At 56.1% G+C, this 19,402-nt stretch overlaps 1 protein-coding gene across 4 annotated transcripts; it reads right to left on the reverse strand.

The window, feature by feature from the left end:
- Window positions 1-7,909: 7,909 nt before the first annotated feature.
- NBL1 (NBL1, DAN family BMP antagonist) lies at window positions 7,910-19,402 on the reverse strand. Of its 4 annotated transcripts, XM_060141248.1 has the most exons (5): window positions 17,642-17,744; window positions 12,867-12,870; window positions 11,028-11,216; window positions 10,792-10,903; window positions 7,910-9,388 (listed from the first exon to the last, which is right to left on the reverse strand). In XM_060141248.1, exons 1-5 carry the CDS (start codon window positions 17,727-17,729, stop codon window positions 9,143-9,145), a joined length of 639 nt encoding a protein of 212 aa, XP_059997231.1. In that variant the 5' UTR covers window positions 17,730-17,744; the 3' UTR covers window positions 7,910-9,142. The 4 variants fall into 4 exon arrangements, with proteins under 4 accessions (XP_059997231.1, XP_059997229.1, XP_059997230.1 ...); XM_060141246.1 differs by lacking the exons at window positions 12,867-12,870; window positions 17,642-17,744 and adding an exon at window positions 19,267-19,402 and having other exon boundaries at window positions 11,028-11,263; XM_060141247.1 differs by lacking the exons at window positions 12,867-12,870; window positions 17,642-17,744 and adding an exon at window positions 19,267-19,372 and having other exon boundaries at window positions 11,028-11,222.

Below are 19,402 nucleotides of genomic sequence, written 5' to 3' on the forward strand. Positions count from 1 at the left end.
GAGGGCGGAAGACGAGGACGTGAGGCACGAAAGGGGTCCGGAGGACGAGGTAGGGTGGGCGGGAAGACGGAGAGAGGGACCTGCAGGTGCAGAGGCTGGATGGGCGTAGTCGGTGAGAACAGACCACCCCCCGGGGCCGCAGATGGGAAGGTATGAATGGGGCTCTGGGTCAAGGGGCAGCAACCCGAGGAGGATGGAGAGGGGGCCTTTGGGCTCCCTCGGGTGTGATGTAGGGACACCTGGAGCAAACCGGTAAGAAGTCTGGGAGGAGGCACCTGATGAGCTGAGCCCTCCAGAAGGAGCGGGCCGAAAGTCACCGGGACGCTGACTCTGGGAGCGTTTGGCCGGGTGGGAGCAGAGCCCCTAGAGGGGACGGGCGGTAAGATGGGTCGAGGGCAGGGACCCAGGGAGGTGGGAACCCAGGGCGAGTGGGCGCTATCCAGGCCGCCCCGCGGCAGGTGGGCGTAGTGGGGGTGCGCCAGGTGGGGAGCCGTGGTGCTGGGGGTCGCAGGGTGGGGGGGTCCACGGGCCAGATCAAGCCGCCGGCGGGGAAGGCAGGTCTCAGAGCCAGCGCAGAGGCACCCCGGGCTCGGGCGGACACGGTCCCCGCGGCGAGAGGGAGGATGCCGGGTCGGCCCGCAGGGAGAGAGAAGGAGCCGCGGACGCGCCTCCGCCCCTTCTCCGCCCGGCCGCGGGTCGCCCCGCTCCCTCCCGCTCTCGGTACCTGGGGCGCTGAGCGCTGCTCCGCCGCCGGCGACTGCGGCAGGAGCCGCGGGGCCAGGAGAGGAAAAAGCGGCCGCGGGCCGGGCAGGGGCCCAGGGACTGGGAGACTCCGCGAGGGGCCGGCGCACACGGAAGAGCGGTGGCTGCTTCCAGGAGCGCGCGGTCCCCGCGCCGCGGAGCCTGCGCCCAGCCCCGCGGTGGGCGGGGAGAGCCGAGCCCAGGACTCGCAGGCGGGCGGGGTTCCTGGTACCCCCAGGTCTGCAGAGGGATGACCCGAGCACTCCGGCTGCGCCAGGTCGCCTCCCAGCTCTAGCAGCCTCCACCCGCCGCATGCCCCTCCCCACCCACACGGGGCACAGGAGGATCTCAGAAGAGGAGGCTGTGGCTCGCCTTCACCCAGGGCTGCTCCCCATTGTGGGGCTGCCTACCCACTACCAGGGGGAGCCCGCTGGGAGGTATTGGGCAGATCGCTTGACATCTATGTACACATATATAATACTACACACACGTACATATATCTATTGTATATAATATGCCATAGCCTATATCATACTTCCTTCAAACCTTTAAACAGATGGCTACCTCCCCCTCACAATCCTTCCGAGCAGAAACCATCCTGCCCCCTGACAGCTCCAGGCTCTAAGGATGAAGATCCCGAGGTGTTGGCACTCCCAGTCTACCCAAGAGTGGGAACAGATTGGGGAATCCCCTGGCCAGGTGGGGTGGAGTCACTGCAGGTAGAGGGGTGGGGCGGGGCACACCCTGTGCAACGCTGCTGTGTATTCCACCCACCCCCAACCAGAACTAAGAAGGGTCTCTACCTGACATGTCACAGTTTGATATCGTGGATTCAACAAACATTTATACTGAGCACCTACGAGGTGTCAGGCACTGTTTTGCCCAATCTGGACACTACAGTAACCAAAACAAAGATCCAACTTCATTGAACTTACAGTCTATCGGAAGGAGACATACAATAATAAGCATAATAAACGTTTAAAGTAGTCATAGAGTGATAATTGCTATAGAAAAAAAGGAAATGGAGAGGAATGTAAAGGGAATCTAGGGTAGAACGGGGTCTTTTCCCCTCCACAGGAGCAGGAAAATATTACCCCCCATGTTTAAGGTTCCTGCTGTATTCCAGGAAATTTATTATACTATTCCTACCAATACAGTAATGCTAAGAGTTAGGTGTTAAACTGGGGCTCAGAGAGGCCAAGGGCCTCACTCAAGGTCACTAGCAGCTAGTGATCAAGTGGAACTGAAACTCAGGTCTGCCCAATGATGTCCAAGGCAGAGAATCTTCAATACCCTGCACACCCCCATGCTCCCCCCAGACCACTATTTGGCACCCAGAATCCCAGCCCTGCCTGCAGATGGGTCTATGCAGCAGGAGGAGGACTGTTCTCCCTCCCAGTGCCACCTGCACCACTGTGACAATTTCTGTCGTGCCTCAAGGAACAGGATACCAAGCACTGGGCAGAGAACCAGAAAGACCAGACTTGGGATCCCAGCTCCACTGCTAACCAGCTCTGTGGACTTAGGGTTGGCGACTCCATCTCCTTGGGCCACTGTTTTCTCCTCTGCAATAACTAGCAGAACAATACAGCACCCACTTACAGGGTTGTTGGTGTCACCTGTAAATTTTACAGTGCTGTGTCAATGCTGGCTATTGGCCTCAATGTTCCCATCTGTACAACGGGAATGCACTCAGCTCTTCAGTAACTCCTTCAGCCCAGGAATTTTTGATGTGAGCAACAGCAAAACTGAGAAGTGCTGTGTGGAACACACTTTGGAGCCCAGTGACCTGGGTTTATAATCCTGATTCTGCTACTTGCTCTGTGACCTTGGCAAAGCCTCTTCATTTCTCTGCTGCTATGAAACCGGGGTAGTGGAGATATACATGGGGTGAGTATTTAAACCATTTTGCACAGAGGAGGTGGCTGATAAATTTTAGCTTTGTGAAAATTAAAAGTATATAGTGAAATAGAATATTAGTCCCTCTGCTTTAGCTCTTTCAGTTTGGTTCCTTTATTTAAAACACAAAAAACTAGGGGGAGGGAGAGGGATGGACTGGGAGTTTGGGGTTGGTAGATGCAAACTATTACATTTAGAATGGATAAACAACAAGGCCCTAATGTATAGCACAGGGAACTATATTCAATATCCTGTGATAAACCATGATGGAAAAGAATATAAAAAAGAATGTCTATATGTGTATAACTGAATCACTTTGCTGTACAGCAGAGATTGGCACAGCATTGTAAATCAACTACACTTCAATAATAAAATTAAATAGAATAGAATAGAATAATTTTTTTAAATCTAGGGAATTCCCTGGCAGTCCAGTGGTTAGGACTCGGCACTTTCACTTCTGGGGCTGGGTTCGATCCCTGGTTGGGGATCCAAGATCCCAGCAAGCCTCACGTCGTGGCCAAAAAAAAAACTAAAGAAAACATGACCAAAAATGTTAGCAATTGTTCATTCTTTTTGATAGATTAACAAATACTTGTTATATTATGAGCTGTACTTTGCTATAATCAACACCAAACACTCCCATTTACCATTGCAACTAAAAGAATAAAATACCTAGGAATAAACCTACCTAGGGAGACAAAAGACCTGTACGCAGAAAACTATAAGACACTGATGAAAGAAATTAAAGATGATACAAACAGGTGGAGAGATATACCATGTTCTTGGATTGGAAGAATCAATATTGTGAAAATGACTATACTACCCAAAGCAATCTACAGATTCAATGCAATCCCTATCAAATTACCAATGGCATTTTTTACAGAACTAGAACAAAAAATCTTAAAATTTATATGGAGACACAAAAGACCCCAAATAGCCAAAGCATTCTTGAGGGAAAAAAAACAGAGGAATCAGGCTCCCAGACTTCAGACTATACTACAAAGCTACAGTAATCAAGACAATATGGTATTGGCACAAAAACAGAAATATAGACCAATGGTAGAGGATAGAAAGCCCAGAGATAAACCCACACACCTATGGTCACCTAACCTATGACAAAGGAGGCAAGGATATCCAATGGAGAAAAGACAGTCTCTTCAATAAGTGGTGCTGGGAAAACTGGACAGCTACATGTAAAAGAATGAAATTAGAACACTCCCTAACACCATACACAAAAATAAACTCAAAATGGATTAGAGACCTAAATGTAAGACCAGACACTATAAAACTCTTAGAGGAAAACATAGGCAGAACACTCTTTGACATAAATCACAGCAAGATCTTTTTTGATCCACCTCCTAGAGTAATGGAAATAAAAACAAACATAAACAAATGGGACCTAATGAAACTTAAAAGCTTTTGCACAGCAAAGGAAACTACAAACAAGACGAAAAGACAACCCTCAGACTGGGAGAAAATGTTTGCAAACGAATCAACGGACAAAGGATTAAGCTCCAAAATATATAAATAGCTCATGCAGCTCAATATTAAAAAAACAAACAACCCAATCCAAAATTGGGCAGAACACCTAAATAGACACTTCTCCAAAGAAGACATACAGATGGCCAAGAAGCACATGAAAGGCTGTTCAACATCACTAATTATTAGAGAAGTGCAAATCAAAACTACAATGAGGTATCACCTCACACCGGTTAGAATGGGCATCAACAGAAAATCTACAAACAACAAATGCTGGAGAGGGTGTTGGAGAAAAGGGAACCCTCTTACACTGTTGGTGGGAATGTAAATTAATACAGCCACTATGGGGAACAGTATGGAGGTTCCTTAAAAAACTAAAAATAGAATTACCATATGACCCAGCAATCCCACTCCTGGGCATATACCCAGAAAAAAACACAATTCAAAAAGACACATGCACCCCAATGTTCATTGCAGCACTATTTACAATAGCCAGGACATGGAAGCAACCTAAATGCCCATCGACAGATGAATGGATAAAGAAGATGTGGTATATATATACAATGGAATATTACTCAACCATAAAAAGGAATGAAATTGGGTCATTTGTAGAGGCGTGGATGGATCTAGAGACTGTCATACAGAGTGAAGTTAAGTCAGAAAGAGAAAAACAAATATCGTATGTTAACACATATATGTGGAACCTAGAAAAATGGTACAGATGAACCGGTTTGCAGGGCAGAAATAGAGACACAGATGTAGAGAACAAACGTATGGACACCAAGGAGGGGAAAGTGGCGGGGGGGTGTGGGGGGGAGGTGGTGTGATGAATTGGGAGATTGGGATTGACATGTATACACTAACATGTATAAAATGGATAACTAATAAGAACCTGCTGTAAAAATAATAAATAAAACAAAATTCAAAAAAATAATTTTTCAAGACTGGGCCTGGGTGGTGGTGCCACCTTGTGGCCACAGTTATTATCTTGAATTTAAGAACTTCAGAAGTTCTGCGTCCGCACCTGAATTTGTCATTTCAGTCATGGAATAATACAGTCCTGAATGTCCTTAACATTTCAGGGTAGAGAGGGACCTTCAGGGATGCTCAGTGTTTTATTACGTCTAGCCACAGGGTGCTCCCTCCCTAGAGGAGAAGGCTTGTGCCACAATGGGACAGCTGAGTCTTAGGAAGTCCTCTGTCCCAGATCTCCATGCCTGTCAGTACATAGGGGACCAAGGAGAGCTGCTCATGACAGAGATGGAGAAACCAAGATCCAGGGAGGTTGTGAGGTCTGCTCAGAGCTGCTCTCGCAGGAGGCATTAACCAACTGGTTAACTGAGGGCAGGGGTTGGTCTGCTTTTTCACTGTTGTATCCTCAGCACATATTACGTTGCCATAAATATATGTTCAATGAATTAATGAAGAAAACTATCAGCCCAACCACCAGCAGTTGTGGGCCAATCATTTACTCCCAATAATTATTATTATAATGGCTGACATTCATTGAGGTTCTATTATATGCCAGGCACTGTTCTAAGCTCTACATGTGCATTGATTCATTCCCACGACCCTGGGAATGAGGCGGTGCGATCATTATTCCCCTACTTACTAATGGGAAAACTGAGCCTCAGAGATCTTAAGTGACCTGCTCAAGATCACACAGTTAGGAAGTAGCCCTGCCAGGATTTGAACCCAGGCAGACAGGATTTTCCCAGAGGCTCCGAGCATGGGAGGAAAACTAGATGGGAGTTATTGGCTCTATATAGGCAAACAAGGAGGGGAAGCCGGTACTAATTACCCGCCCATCCGGAGAGGGGCCAGCGTGGACAGTGCTGCATCAGTGTTTATCCCTTGTAAAGATTTTCAATTCCGCCACCCTTGCGGGGATTGGGAAGAATGGTGGAGGGGGACCTTCAATTCTTCTTCTGGGCTGTCTTGGTGGTTCAGTTTGAGGTTGGAGAAGAGAAAAGTTGGCCGTCACGAATCCGCATCTCACTCCCGTTGGAAAACTGACACAATTAGAGATGCTTCTCTGTTCTCGCAGATCTGGCTCTTCCCACTCGCTGCTCCCACATCCAATCAGCAGCGCCTCTCCTGTGTGGCCCCACCTCTTTACCATGGCCTGCCTCCCTAGGCCTCCCCCGCCCCCACCCAACTCTGGTCTCCATCACCTCCTGCTTGGACTACTGACGTCTCCAGCCGGTCTCCAGCCTCCCCCTCCTCCTCCCCCCACAAGACTCCTTTTCGTCTCGCTGGAACCCAGTTCTGTGCAGACACCTCCAGGGCTCTTACTGCGATGTGAGTGAAGTCTGAACTCTGGCTAGCACTCCACGCCTGCCACCAGCCGTGCCAACCCGCCTGCCTCCCTCCTTTTCAAGCAGCTCTTATTAATTTCTTTACATATCTATCCACTTATACCCCACCTTGTTCCATACACAGGAAGAAGGCAGCTCCTGACCACGACTCATCCTGCCAAGTTGATGCTCAGGTCTCAGAGGCCTGGTACCAAGGACACCACCCCAGGAAGTCCTTCATTTGGACCTGGTCTCTGAGTACTTTCTCTGTGCGCTCCAGTCAGTCCCCACCTCCAGCTGTATAGAAGGACTGTTAATATGGCCAAGGCTTATCCCTGCCTGCCTGAGAGGTCACTGAGGTCTGCGTGGAGAGACATACTTTTCTCCAACCCAAGTCCACATCAAAGGACACAGGACCACCCTGGATAGTTGTGTCCTGCACGACCCCAAGAAGCACCATTCTGTAGTTGGGACGTACACAACCTACACAACAGTACAGAGCCGCCATGAAGGGAAGGCTTGGTACCCGGAGGAAATCGTGTGTGTAGTACACAACTGTTATCATTAGAGGGCGCTAGACTGGAATCCGCGCGCGCCGCTGCCTCCCAGCCTGGGGGAATCACTCCCAGGGCATAAAGGCCTCAGTTCACATTTGCAAAATGAAGATGCTCCGTGGATTAGAAACAATATATATAAATTGCCTGGTGTTGGTGGTCACAGCAATGTGTGCAAGGAAGAGAGTCATAGCTCTCACCCATCCCACCAGCCCCGTCTCAATGGAGAATCGGGGGGGCCCCGAGCTCAGCTGCATGCAGGTGATGATCTCAAACCCATAGGGTCATCGTGAAGGGGAAGGGACTCCACAGTTGTCAAGCACCCAGCCCCGCACATAGTAGGTGGTCACCAAATGGCAGTTACTAAGGTTATACCGAGAAGACTGATTCAGCCAGACTGCCTGGGTTCAAGTCCTACTGGAGACATCTCTCAACCCTGGGCAAATTACTACATCCGGCTGTACTTCAGATGCCTCCTCTGTAAAACAAGGGCAGTATTTGCATCGCAGGGTGGTGGTGAGGATTCAGCGAGTTAATTGATATAAAGTACTCAGTACAGCACCCCACCTCCTATATCAATTTGTAACCATTAGTTTTTGTCCGTTTCCCCTTCTCCAGAGGCCAAGCCAGCTGGAGTGCAGGGAAGGGCTGATGCAGTCACCGTGAGGGTGAAGAGGTGTCATGGGCCTAAGGGATCAAAGGTCAAAGACAGAAAAGGGGTTCTGGAGGCCCAACCAACGTATATGCGAGGCCAGAAACAGCCAAGGACGGAGGCAGGAGGTGGGGAGCCAGGAGCCGGCGGGGGGCACATCACGGCGGGAAGGGGAGGGCCACCAGGATGTGGGGAGGGGTGCTCAGGGCTCCATGTGCGTGCAGCCTGACTCCCGCCCCTTGGGGAGCCCTGAGTCAGCAGGGCTGCCCTGTGAGGAAGAGAACACAGGTGTTGAACGAATTTATTCATGAGAAAACTCGGGGTCCATCCTACTGGTTACAAGCTCCAGAGCTCTTGTCGGAATAGCCGTGAGGGCCGGGGCACCCCCAGGCAGGGGGCTGGTGGGGCTGGCAGCAGCCCTGGGACAGAAGAGCAGACGCAGGCAGCTGCGGGTACGGAGGGGCGTTCTTCCCTGCCCGCCTGCCCAGCCCCCCACCCCGGGGCCCCGCACCCCCTCTAGGGCTAAAGTGCGGCTGCGAGGAGTGGGGGGAGGGGACTAGGCAGCTGCAGAGCCACAGTGAACACAGCCGCCCCACGCGCCCTCACCCCTCCTCTTCCCCGTTCCTTGAGGCTCATCCAGAATCCATCCCACCCAGGTCCCCCCTGGGAACCTCCGGGGAAGGGAGACCCCTCCCCAGCATCCGATATTCAGAAAGAGCTTCCCAAGAGGGTGAGGCTGGCTCTATCAGCTTTGAGGGGCCTAGAACCTGGGGGGCAGGGAGAGGCACTAAGATCTGGGAGAGGGCGAGGAGAGAAGGATGCCCTCTGGTCGAGGGCGTCATCCCCTCCCCCTGGCCCAGCAAGGCTCCTCCTCCCCTGCCTTCCTCCCCGCCCCCCCGAAAGCCAAGGCAGGCAGGGAGCCTGGCTCCCAGCTCCAGGGCCGGGAGGCAGCAGGGTCCTGCCCAGGCCTGACTCCCAACCATGCCACTGAGGGAGGGCCACCGGGGAGAAGCTGCCCTGGGGACGGGGGTGCGAGGCCTTTGGGGAAGCCGGTGGGGCTGGAGCGTCCTGCTTCTTTCTGCCAGTGGTCTTCCTAGCCCTGCCTCAGGGCTGCCACGGGCAAGGCGCCCAACCCCAGCTCAGGGCCCGGCCCCACCGAGGGGCCGTGCGGGCCTTGGCGCGTCTTGGACGGCCTCACCCCAACTCAGCAGCTTAGCCAACTATCCCCCTCCCCAGGGCACATGTCTAGGAGGCAGAAAAGAAGAGAACCCCCCTCCGATAAAGAACCCTGAACACCTCTGCTTCTTCCCCCCAACTCGTGAATATATTAAATTGTGCAGCTTGGCGCCAGTCCCACCCCCTTCAGATCTCCGTGGCAACCGGGAAGCATTCCAAGTCCAAGTCTGAATCCAAGTCCATCCAGTGCCAAAGGGGGGCTTCAGCCTCTCCCCCAACTCTTCCCCGGGAGGGTGAGACCCCACATTCCACAGGGAACGAGAGGGGAGGAAGAGTCGGGGGCCTCAGTCCTCAGCCCCCTCTTCCTCTGGGGCCCCAGGGGGATCCTCGGGCTCGGGGGGCTGCCCGCCAGGGTGCGGGTGGGAGTGGAGGCCGGGCTGGGAGCCCTGCGCATCCTCGCCCTGCACATAGACGCTCAGCCCCTCGTGACTGGGCTCCTTGCCGCATGCCTGGCAGCTGCAGTGCAGGATCTTTTCCACCAGCTTGTCCACCCTGGGCACCTCCTCATGGCCAGGGCACTCCAAGGTCACCTGCGGAGGGCAGGAGAGAAGGGGAGAGAGGTTTCCAAGGGCCTGGGGCAGGCAGGAAGGCCCCAAGGGTAACACTCCTCATGGGACCAAGAATCCCAGAGACCCCAGAAGCCTGAGGCCACCTGGGACACCTGGGCCCGTCCAGGGGGAGGGGGGTGAGTCCCTGCAGGAGTCACCTGACCTGTCTCCTCACGTCCTGCCACTTTCCTGCCCATCCCCACAGTAGCCAGAGGGCACCTTGAGGGGACCCAGGTGGTCCGCCCCTGCCTGAAATTCCCCCCACCAGGGCTCCCACTGCCCTCGCAGAAAAACCGACTCCTGACCCAGGCCACCCAGGACCTTGAGGTTGACCCCCGGAGGACCTCTCTCTCCACCCCTGACCTTGCCCCACTCCCGCCAGCTCTGTCCTGCCTGATCTGCCTGAGACTTTGCACATACCATTCCCTCTGCCTAGGAGGTCCTTGCCCCACCCGTCCCCTCCCCACCGCCCTAGACTTTGCCCACTTAACTTCTACTCAACCTTTGAACCCGAGCCCAGACATCACTTCCTCAGCGAGCCCCTCCCAACACCCCCCCCACCCCGCCCAGCCAAGGCCTGCCCTGTACGAGCCCCGATAGCGTTCACTCTTCCCCTGTTGTCGCGCCACTAGCTGCCCTTTCTTTTTCCTTCCTTCCTCCTTGTCTCTCCCTCCCTCCTTCCACAGAGCACCTTCTCCATGCCAGCTCTGGGGACACAAGGACAGGCATGGTCCTTCAAGGAACTCAGAGTCTAGCAGAGGAAACAGACTTGTCAAAATCACCCAAATGCAGATGAAAAACTGTGCGTGTGACAGATGCTCAACGCAGAGGTACACAGTGCCTGGGGGATCAGGAAAGGGGTTCTGAGAAAATGATGCCTGAGCCAAGCGCAGAGGAATGACTAGAATTTAACTAGGGGGGGGAGGAGGAGAAAGGTAAGCCAAACAGGGAAAAGAGCATGTGCAAAGGTCCTGCGGTGGTCTGGTCGTAAGCAGACAAGATAAGAGAGACTGAAAGGAGGCAGGATTGGTGTCAGGGTCAAGCTAGTGAAGAAGGTGAGAGGGGCAAGATGAAGCTAGAAAGCCTGGTGAGCCAGACCACGCCTTGTGGACAGGCCTTACGGGGTCTGGCAAAGATTTTGGTCTCATCCTATAACAATGGGAAGCCACCGAAAGGATTTCAGCATGTGACTGACATCAGAACAGAGCTTCTTGTCCTGTACATGCTGGCGTCGGACTTGTGAGCCATCACGTGGCAAGGACCATGTCTGTATCTCCAGCACGAGGCTCGAACCCTGCACACAGTGGGGCCTCACTAAGCACTTGTGGCCCAGACCGGTGCCGGCTCTGGGCGGAAGCTGGGCGGGAGCGGGCAGCCGTACTCACGATCTCCCACATGGACTGGGCCGGCATGCACGAGTCGCAGTGCACCAGGGACTCTGTAGACTGCGGGAAGGTATTGGGAACGCTGTAGCTGAAGCACTGTCCCAGGCACGCCCTGCGGGAGGAGAGCCCACCGCGTCCGTGTCACCACAGTGGAGGCGAGAACGGGCAGCCCTGTCCTCTTCCTCCCTCCTGGGCCCGTGTCCTCATCCCTTCCACCCACCACCCCGGGATCCCACCTGTTCTGGATGGACTTGGCCTCACAGCCGCTGTGGCCCACGATCTGGGTGATGTTCTTGGCCTCGCACCAGGCGCTCTTATCCGGGAACAGTGCCAGCTTGTTGATGGGCGGTGGAGCAGCCAGCAGCATGGCGGGGAGGAGAGCCCCCACCAGGACCCAAAGCATCGTGCCCGTGACCTTTGGAGCCCTTGAACTGAGTACAGACTGCAGGTGAGGCCAGCAGGGTCCAGGAGGCTGGGCAGAGGGCAGGGGGGCAGTGGTGTTACAGCGTGGCTCTGACTGCCTGGGTTTAAATCCTACCTCTGCCACTTACTAGCCAAGCACAATCTTGGACAAGTTATTTCTCCTGTATGAACCTCAAAACTGGGGCTGCTAATAGTACGAGCATCAGATGGGTATCATGGAGATTAAACAAGGTATTTCATGAAAAGCCCTGAGTGGAGAGACTAGCAGATCATACACATCCCACATGTGTTGGTTATCTTTATAACTTACTTTGTAGCTTTGAGCAAGTTACTTTTTATCTCTGTGCCTCACTTGCTTCATCTAAAGGGGGATGGTGATGCTGTGTGTGGCAGTGATTATTGCAAGTACTAAGCCAGACACTCAGTTTCCAAGCACCCCGTTGCATATTGAACAATCATTAGCTCCCTCCTCACTGTGATGTTGTGGGTCCTTGAGGGGCTGGCCAGCCAGCAGGTCTCCTGGACATGCTGCCACGGTTGTCAGCAAAGTTAACCATCTTCATGTCACTGTGAATTCTTGTGCCACCTTGGATGCGTGGACCTCAGGTGAAAAAACTAACCCCAAACTAGACTACTTCTCGTTTGGATGCCCCATCAGAGCCCCAAGCCCTGAGTCTACACACACATCACTATCTCCAGCTCCAACCTCACACCTGAGTCGAACAAGAGGCGAGGCAATCCAAGCCAATGGCTTGACCCTCTGTGAATTGGATGGAGCGAGGCACTAATAAGGCAATACCAGAATCTGCCAGGAGATGGCGGTGCAGGGCAGAGTGTGTTTCGCAAGCATGGACTCAAAGGGGATTTTCCCAAAGTTCCCCAACTTCATCTTCTGTAGGTTTCGCCCACTCTCCCACTGCAAGAACTGTGGAGGAGGGAGGCTTCAGAGACATTCGGAAATGAGGGCAATGCTCACAAAGGGGTCCTCTGGGGGCAGGACATTGGGGAAAAGGCACTGGACTGGGAGTCTGGAATCCACACATGCTGTGGGACCCTGGACACTGTGGCCTGTATCCCCACCTGTGAAATGAGTGGGGTGCCCTGGACTGGTGGTTTCCAAACCTGGTAGAGCGTCAGAATTCCCTGAGGACTAGTGAAGTGAAAGTTCTAGGGTGGGGTGGGATTCTGCATTTTTTTAACGAGCTTCCAGGGTGGTTCTTATATGCAGGCCAGGCTTAAGAAGTGGTCCAGCTCGGTCAGCGTCTTGGGACAGTCCCCAGAGGGGCCTGGGTGGGGCCGAAGTGGGAGCAAGGGCCAAGTATGGTCCCACTGGTCCCACAGATGCCCAGTACTAGTCAGGCTGGCTCAGGGCTGGAAATGCCATTCCAAACAACGCTACCCTCAGCCCACCTTCTGCTGGAGTGGCAGGTATTTGGTAAAAAGTCGGGAAGTGAGAGGTGTTGGGGGGTCTTGCGTGCTCCTGCAGGCTAACTACGTGGGCTGACTCAGCTGGGCTTGCAAGGAGGGCCCAGGCTGGCCTGCGGAGCTGTGAGTGCCTCTGCAGCGCCCCGCTCTCTCTATCCAGCAAGCTCTGCTCAGGTCCTGCCCCTTTCTCCCTGCAGGAGGTCTCCGGAAGCAGAGACAAGTCCCACCTCACTGGATCTCAACGCCTGGGTGACCCCCGCTCCCAGCCCAGTGGGGAGGGGTGAAGCGGGGAGAGCAGTGGGAGGTGAGTCCAGACCGTCTGCCCCAACCCAAGGGAGTCTGTGTCATGACCCAGGCTCTCACCCACACATTTCCGGTCTCACTCGCAAGGTGGACAGCAAAGCCCATGTTTTCAGTACAGCCACAACCTAAGAAAACAGAATGGACTTGTTCCTAACCGGCAACCTAATTTTTCAACACCCTTAGCATCCAGGAGGCTTTCTCACCCCACCAGGTCCTTTTCTGTCCCTGGGGAATTAGCCTCTGCACCAGGGTCCGACCACCATAGCACACCAGCGGAGACCCACCTAAGGCCAGAGCTCCCTGGGCCTCCCCAGGCGAGACTGGCCCCTAGAGACCTCAGAGAGGTCCAGGGACGTTTGTCCTATGCCTGACCCCATCAGGATCCCTCAGGAAGGCCAGGTCAGGTGGGGCAGAGGGTGATGTTAGGTTTCCTTAGGCTCAGGAACGGAGCCTGAGGTTGTAATGAAAGTAGCCTGGAGATGAGCGCTGGGGCTGGTTTGGGGTTTGGATTAGGAGAGGTTAGGACTGACGCTATGGGCCAGGCTAAGGGGGAGCGGAGTTGAGATGGGGGCTGAGGTTAATAACAAGGTGTAGTGGGAGATGGGACACCGGTGAGTGTTTCAGGGGAGTCACTGGTCTGGAGGGTGAGGACTGGTTATCATGCGTCAGGTTGTAGCAGACGCCGAGGGGAAATGAGATAAACTGAGGCAGAAGGCCACCTCCCTTATCTACGCCCCTCTCTAGGGCACAGCTGAAGGTCAGCTGGGCCCACAGAGGGGGTGCTATAACCCAACCCACCAGGTCCGGCCTCTCACCAAGCCCTGGCTGGGACCTCAGAGGAGGGGCCAGGCCGCGCTCAGCCTCCCCAGGCCAGCAGCCCTGAGCTCCAGCCGAAGCATGGCCCCGGGAGCCTCCTAAGTTCAAGTCCCTGGCCTCCCACCTAGGAGCTGCGTGACTTCCGGAAGTACAGTCTGCCTCTCTGCACCCACCGACCTCAGCCCTAAAACGGGGAGCAGAGCCCTTTCCTTGAAAATGACTGGGAAGATGCGATGAAAGCACCCAGCACCCAGCAGGGACCCACCTCAGGCCAGTTCCCTTCCCCCGGGGGGATGGTGGGGAGGCCTGGGCTGGCATCAGAGCCAAAGCTGGACGCTGGAGCACGGAGCCGGGGGGGATGCAGGGCCGGTCTCCCACACACACCCCCGTCCAGCCCCCAAGAACCCCTGCTGCCCCCCCCTTCACACTGGACTCGGCTCTTTGCTAGCAGGTTTTATTTTTTGTTGGCTTGTGTTTTGTTTTTTCAGGCAGCAGCTCAACTGATTTTTTTTTTTTTTTTGATCCAGCAGTCGGACCTTCCTTCCTGAGACTTGAGAGCCTCACCCAGATTCTCATCCCTTCCTCCCGCCCTGAAGGTCACACGACAAGTCACGGGAGTCCCAGAACGCCAGGGCGGGAAGGGGATCCCCCAAGCCGATCTCGCTTTGCAGAGGGGTCGTCCCAAGGCCCCCAGCAAGTCAGGCCAAGCAGTGCCCTTCCCCAGGCCAGGCGGTTCCCTGCAGTTTGACAATGGTTTACCGGGCACCTTCTAGGAGGGCGGAGAGGGCAGCGAGGGTGGGGGCCTGGGGAGCTCAGAGCCTGGAGGGGAGGTCGAGGGAGGTGGGTGAAGAGGAAGCAGCTGTTCAGTGCGGGGCAGTCGGACAGCTGGAGGGGCCGGGGGAGGAGAGCTTCTCGATTCTGGATTGAACTCAGGAGCACAATTAGTTACCCGTGGTTGAGGGAACTGCACAGGCAAGGCCAGAAAGGGGGCTTACGGGTATCAGCCCAGCACAGCCCTCCCAGCCTCCTAGTAGTAAGAGCTGCTGCTAACTGTGGGCCAGATACCGTTCTAAGGCTTTTATGTATATTCACTTATTTGGTCCTTATAACAACCCTAGGAGACAGATATGGAATTTCCCCCATTTGACGGATGAAGAAACCGAGGCACTGGGTTTGCAAAAGAGATTTGCCCAAGCTGACACAGTTAGCATTCACTAAAGCTAAGATTTGAACCGGACAGCAGCAGGGTAACCACCAAGAGTTTCACAGAAGAGGAAGACAGGGTGACGGGGAATGACCTGGAGCAAGCAAGAGGCCGGGGCTTCCCGCCCCAGCAGCTGCGTCTCTTAGCCGTCAGCACTCCGGGGCTCAGCCACAGCCAGGGGTGGAAGCATGGGCGCCCCATGGGGCAGAGTTCAAATCCCAGCCTGGACTCCCCTGCAGAGGAGCACGCGGCCGTGGCCAACCCCTGGCTCCCCGGAGCCTTGCAGAAGATACGGCGCCGCCCTTCCTCCGAGTTGTGGGGAGGCCACAACCAGGGCACCCTCAGCCCAGGGTGGGTACCTTCCTATCACCCCACCGTCCACTCCCCAATCCAAGCCCTCCGGATCCTCAGAGGCCTTGTGCCGACACCTGACACATCTGAGGCTGCCAACAACACAGAGAGAAGGCCCCTGGGGGAGGGGAGGGGACACAGCCGACCCACTCCAGCCCCGTGGAAACTGAGGCACAGAACAAGGAAGTGACGGCCCATGTCTCCCACGCAGGGGACGAGGGCAGTGAGCAGACACAGGACACCTGCCCCAGCAGCTTCCTGGGGAAGGACGGGGGTGGGGCAGCAAGAACTCAGGCTTCGGGGTCGGGCCTGTGGAGTCCTCTCTACGTTTCACACCTACCAGAAGCTAGCATCTTCCCTGAGATGCTTGCCAACAACTCAGAAGCCCGGGCCCCAGCCCTGGATATCCCGACCCCACACTCCCAGGCATCTGTATTCACTCCCACATGATTCTGAGGACCAGCCAGGTCAAGAGCCCCCCAACTCCCCAGGGAAGGGTCCCCCGTAACAGCAATGCGGACAGGGGTCACCCACCCCACTGCCTAGGCCTAGTGCCTAGAATCAAACCTGAAATTCACCAGAGGGGCCTAGATTTCAAGGAAGACCTCTGGCCCGTCCGCACCCGCCGTAGAGCACCCATTGCACAACAAGGAGTCGATTTAGTAAAACAAGTGAATAATCACCCTCCCCGTTTCCTCTTTGGGATAAATCTGAATATTCAGGGTCCTTAAGGCCAGGTACACCAGAATGTTCTTGGTACAATGGTCCACTCACCCCCAAACACACACACACACACACACACACACACACACACACACGCACGCACACACCAGGCCTTCGGTTCCCAGCAACCAGCCTGGTGTGGGAGCAGCCGGAGGGCAGGACCAGCAAATGCCTAGAAGAAGGCAAGCCTCTCCCCAGCTTTAACTTCTGCTTTCCGAAACCTCTGGAAATCCTTCCCACCTAGGCCCCGGCAGATTCAGATGGAAGCTTCTACCTGTGGGCTCTGGTGACGTCTGCATTCGCACAGAAAGCATGTGGGGTGTGGGGTGAGTTATTTTTCAAACTGATCAGACCAGATGCTCCCAGTCCCTTCCTCTCCCTGTTCTCCCACCACCCCCTGCCCCACCCTGACACACACAAAGGGCCGGGTCTGGGTCTCCTTTATTCACAACGGACTGTGACAGACCCCAGTTCAAACCCTAGCTCAGCCCCTTTAACTTTTCTGTGCCTCAGTTTCCTCACCTGCAAAGTGGGGGTAGCTGCCTCTTAGGGCAGTTGTGAGAATTGAACTGAAGAGGGCGTGGAAATTTCAGGAGAGGACACCTGTCACAGGATGTCCTCAGCAGAGGTCACTACGAGTGCTAGCTTTGAGTCACCCAGGGCTGCTCACCCTCCCTGAACTCTGCCTACACCCTTCTGTCTCCCCCTCCCCCCTCCCCCACACACCCCCTTACCTTCCCCTCCCCCTTTCCCCTCCCCTCCCCCTCCCCCTCCCTCCCACTGGATCCTGAATGCGTCCTGAGAATATCTAAACCCCGGGGTTGCATCTGCCTCCAAGAAAATGGGTTTAGGGGAAACTCAAACAAGATGATGGCTGGGCAAGGGTTTTATGAACTGTCTGTGCTGCCAGGGTGGGAGCGGAGAGGAAGATCCCACTCAGACTCTAATTCTTGGGCCACTGACTGAAGGGAAAGGCTCCCAGAGAGACCAGCAACTTTGAGCAAACAGGCTGGGCCTGGCTGCCGGGGCGTACATGCTGCTGGGTGCAGAGGGTGTGGCATCTGTGGCCGCAGCCCTAGGCCTGGGGGTCAGCAGGAGTGAGGCAACCGCCACAGGTCTTGGAATGAGCGCAGGGGACTTCCTTGAATGGTGCAACTGAAGGGAGGGGCGAGCCAGGGTCAGACCCCAGCCCTGATCAGCTCAGCAGGCCCACTCTGGGGTCCAAGGACAAGTTCAGGCCCAAGCTCACCCGCTGACTCCCTGTGTGCCTGGAGGCAGGACAGTACAGCGTTTACAGGCCACTGACCACTCGTTTCACCTGCCCAGGCCTCCCATTTGCCCCTGTAAAATGGGAAGCACGGCCTGGGAAAGTCCATCCTAGCAGATTCCCTCAAGAGGAGCCTGGCTCCAGCGCACTGCTTAAGGCCACTGTGATTCCATGACCCCAGTCACCACAGGGTGGCTTCCTTCCTTCCGTCAGCGCTGGCAGAGCATGAACCAACCGTCCAGGGGCAGACACGCAGGGCCAAGCCCGTGCCCCAAAGGCCTGCCCATCTCTGCCAAGCAGCTCCACCTCCCTGGCTACAGCCCCCCAGCCCAGACCACGGCCCGCCTGCCCGCAGACCCTCCTGACTGAAAACTGTCTCCAAAACAAATCGATGCTAATGAGCTGCTGCAGGGCCGGCCTACACATCTGCTCAGCAGAAGTCCCACTGCAGACTTCACCAGCATCCCTGCCCGCTCCCGCAGTCTGCGACCCTTGGGGGTGGGGGTGGGGAGGAGAGAACTCAGTTGGAAATTTCACTCTAAACGGATGAAGATATATGCGGCTAATGCACAGCACATCCTCCTGGGTCCACCCTCTAGCACACAGGCCCAAGAGAAAGAGGTCCAGCTCGCAAGGGTGGGGATGGGGGGGTCACCGACGAAATGCTCCAGCCTCGCCTTTTCTTTGGCCCCAACCAAAGGCAAACCACACCCAAGCGGCCCCAGCAACTGGAGGAGTTTCAGGAGGCTGGTGGTTTCCACAGTAACAAAGGGTGAGGGGCTCCTTGTTGACAAATTGCTTCCCCACCCCCATCCCCCGTCAGCGCCCAGCCTTTGGCCTCCGGCCCTGACCTCTGTTTTCCTGGGGTTCCCGTAGTTACAGGCTGGTGTCCTCCAGCTGGGCGAGGACCTCGGAAAGGCTGAAAATGTGCCCTTCTCCCCGGGTGCTGGCCAACCCCCTGGCCACGCCAAGGCGGCCAGCTGCCCCCTTTACTGCGGCGTGTAAAAGAGCAGAATCGCCCCGCCCAGGGAGCGGGGCAGGCAGGTGGCCGGCAGCACAGCCCAGTTGTCCAGGCCGCCTCGCGGGGGTGGAACGCTTAAGAAAACTGAGCCCCCGGAAAGGCTGGCTCCCCTGCCCCAGACTCAATTCCAGGGGGATGACCCAGGCCAGTCCCCCGGGGCAGGCGGAAGGTAGGAGGAGGGTTTCGCTTTTTTTACCAGGTCTAGGAAACTATTCACGAGCCCCGGTGGGGGCCCCGTGCCTCCGACCCGGGCTGGGGGCGCTGTCCGAATTTGAGGACGGGGGACCAGGAAGACGCAGGAACTCAGAGAGAGACTCCCACAGCGGGGCAGGCGGAGAGACGGAGAGAAAACATAAAGGCAGAGGCACAAACCCAGGGAAATGGAAAACAGGCAGAAGCGGAGAAACAGAAAGAAAGGGGCCAGAACCAGAGAAAGAGAGGAACGGAAATAGAGAGACGGAGACACGCAGATGGGGAGACAGAAACACAGAGAGAGACAAAAAGGAGGCAGAAACGTACGGGAGTGGAGAGGCTCGCGGCGCGGCGAGGCCCGGACAGAGCAGCGGGGACGCGCGAGCCCCGCGGCCGAGCTCCGGGCGCTGCCCCGGCGGCCGCGCGGCCCGACCCGCCCTCGACCCGCCCGGCTTTCTCTCGGCCGCGCATCTCCCTCCCTTTCTCTCTTGGCCGCGGAACTCCTACCGAGAAATGGAAACCCCTGTTGAGTCGGGGGACCGGCTCAGGGCGCAGGGGTGCTCCCTGGCCACCCCGTGCCGCGCCCACGTCCCCAGACCCGGCGCCCCGAGCCCCCAGCGCTCCCGGGCTCGGCGGCGGCGCCTCCGCACGGTGCCCTGGGCTGGCGGGCGGGCCGGGGGCGCGGCGCTGCGCCTGCGGCCGAAGCCTCTGGAAGCTGGGAGCCCGCGTGCCGGCCCGGGCGGGACTTACCGCGCGCGCGGCGGCGGTGGGAAGCGCGGCGCGCCCGCCGGTTCCTGCGGAGCTGTCTGTGGGCCGCGGGGGGCAGGCTCGGCGCCCCCGGGAGGCTCGGGGAGGCGGCCGGCAGGGCTGGCGGCGGCCCCGCGAG

This window comes from Lagenorhynchus albirostris, chromosome 2 (genome assembly GCF_949774975.1).
Source record: "Lagenorhynchus albirostris chromosome 2, mLagAlb1.1, whole genome shotgun sequence".
NCBI classification, from domain to species: Eukaryota; Metazoa; Chordata; class Mammalia; order Artiodactyla; family Delphinidae; genus Lagenorhynchus; species Lagenorhynchus albirostris.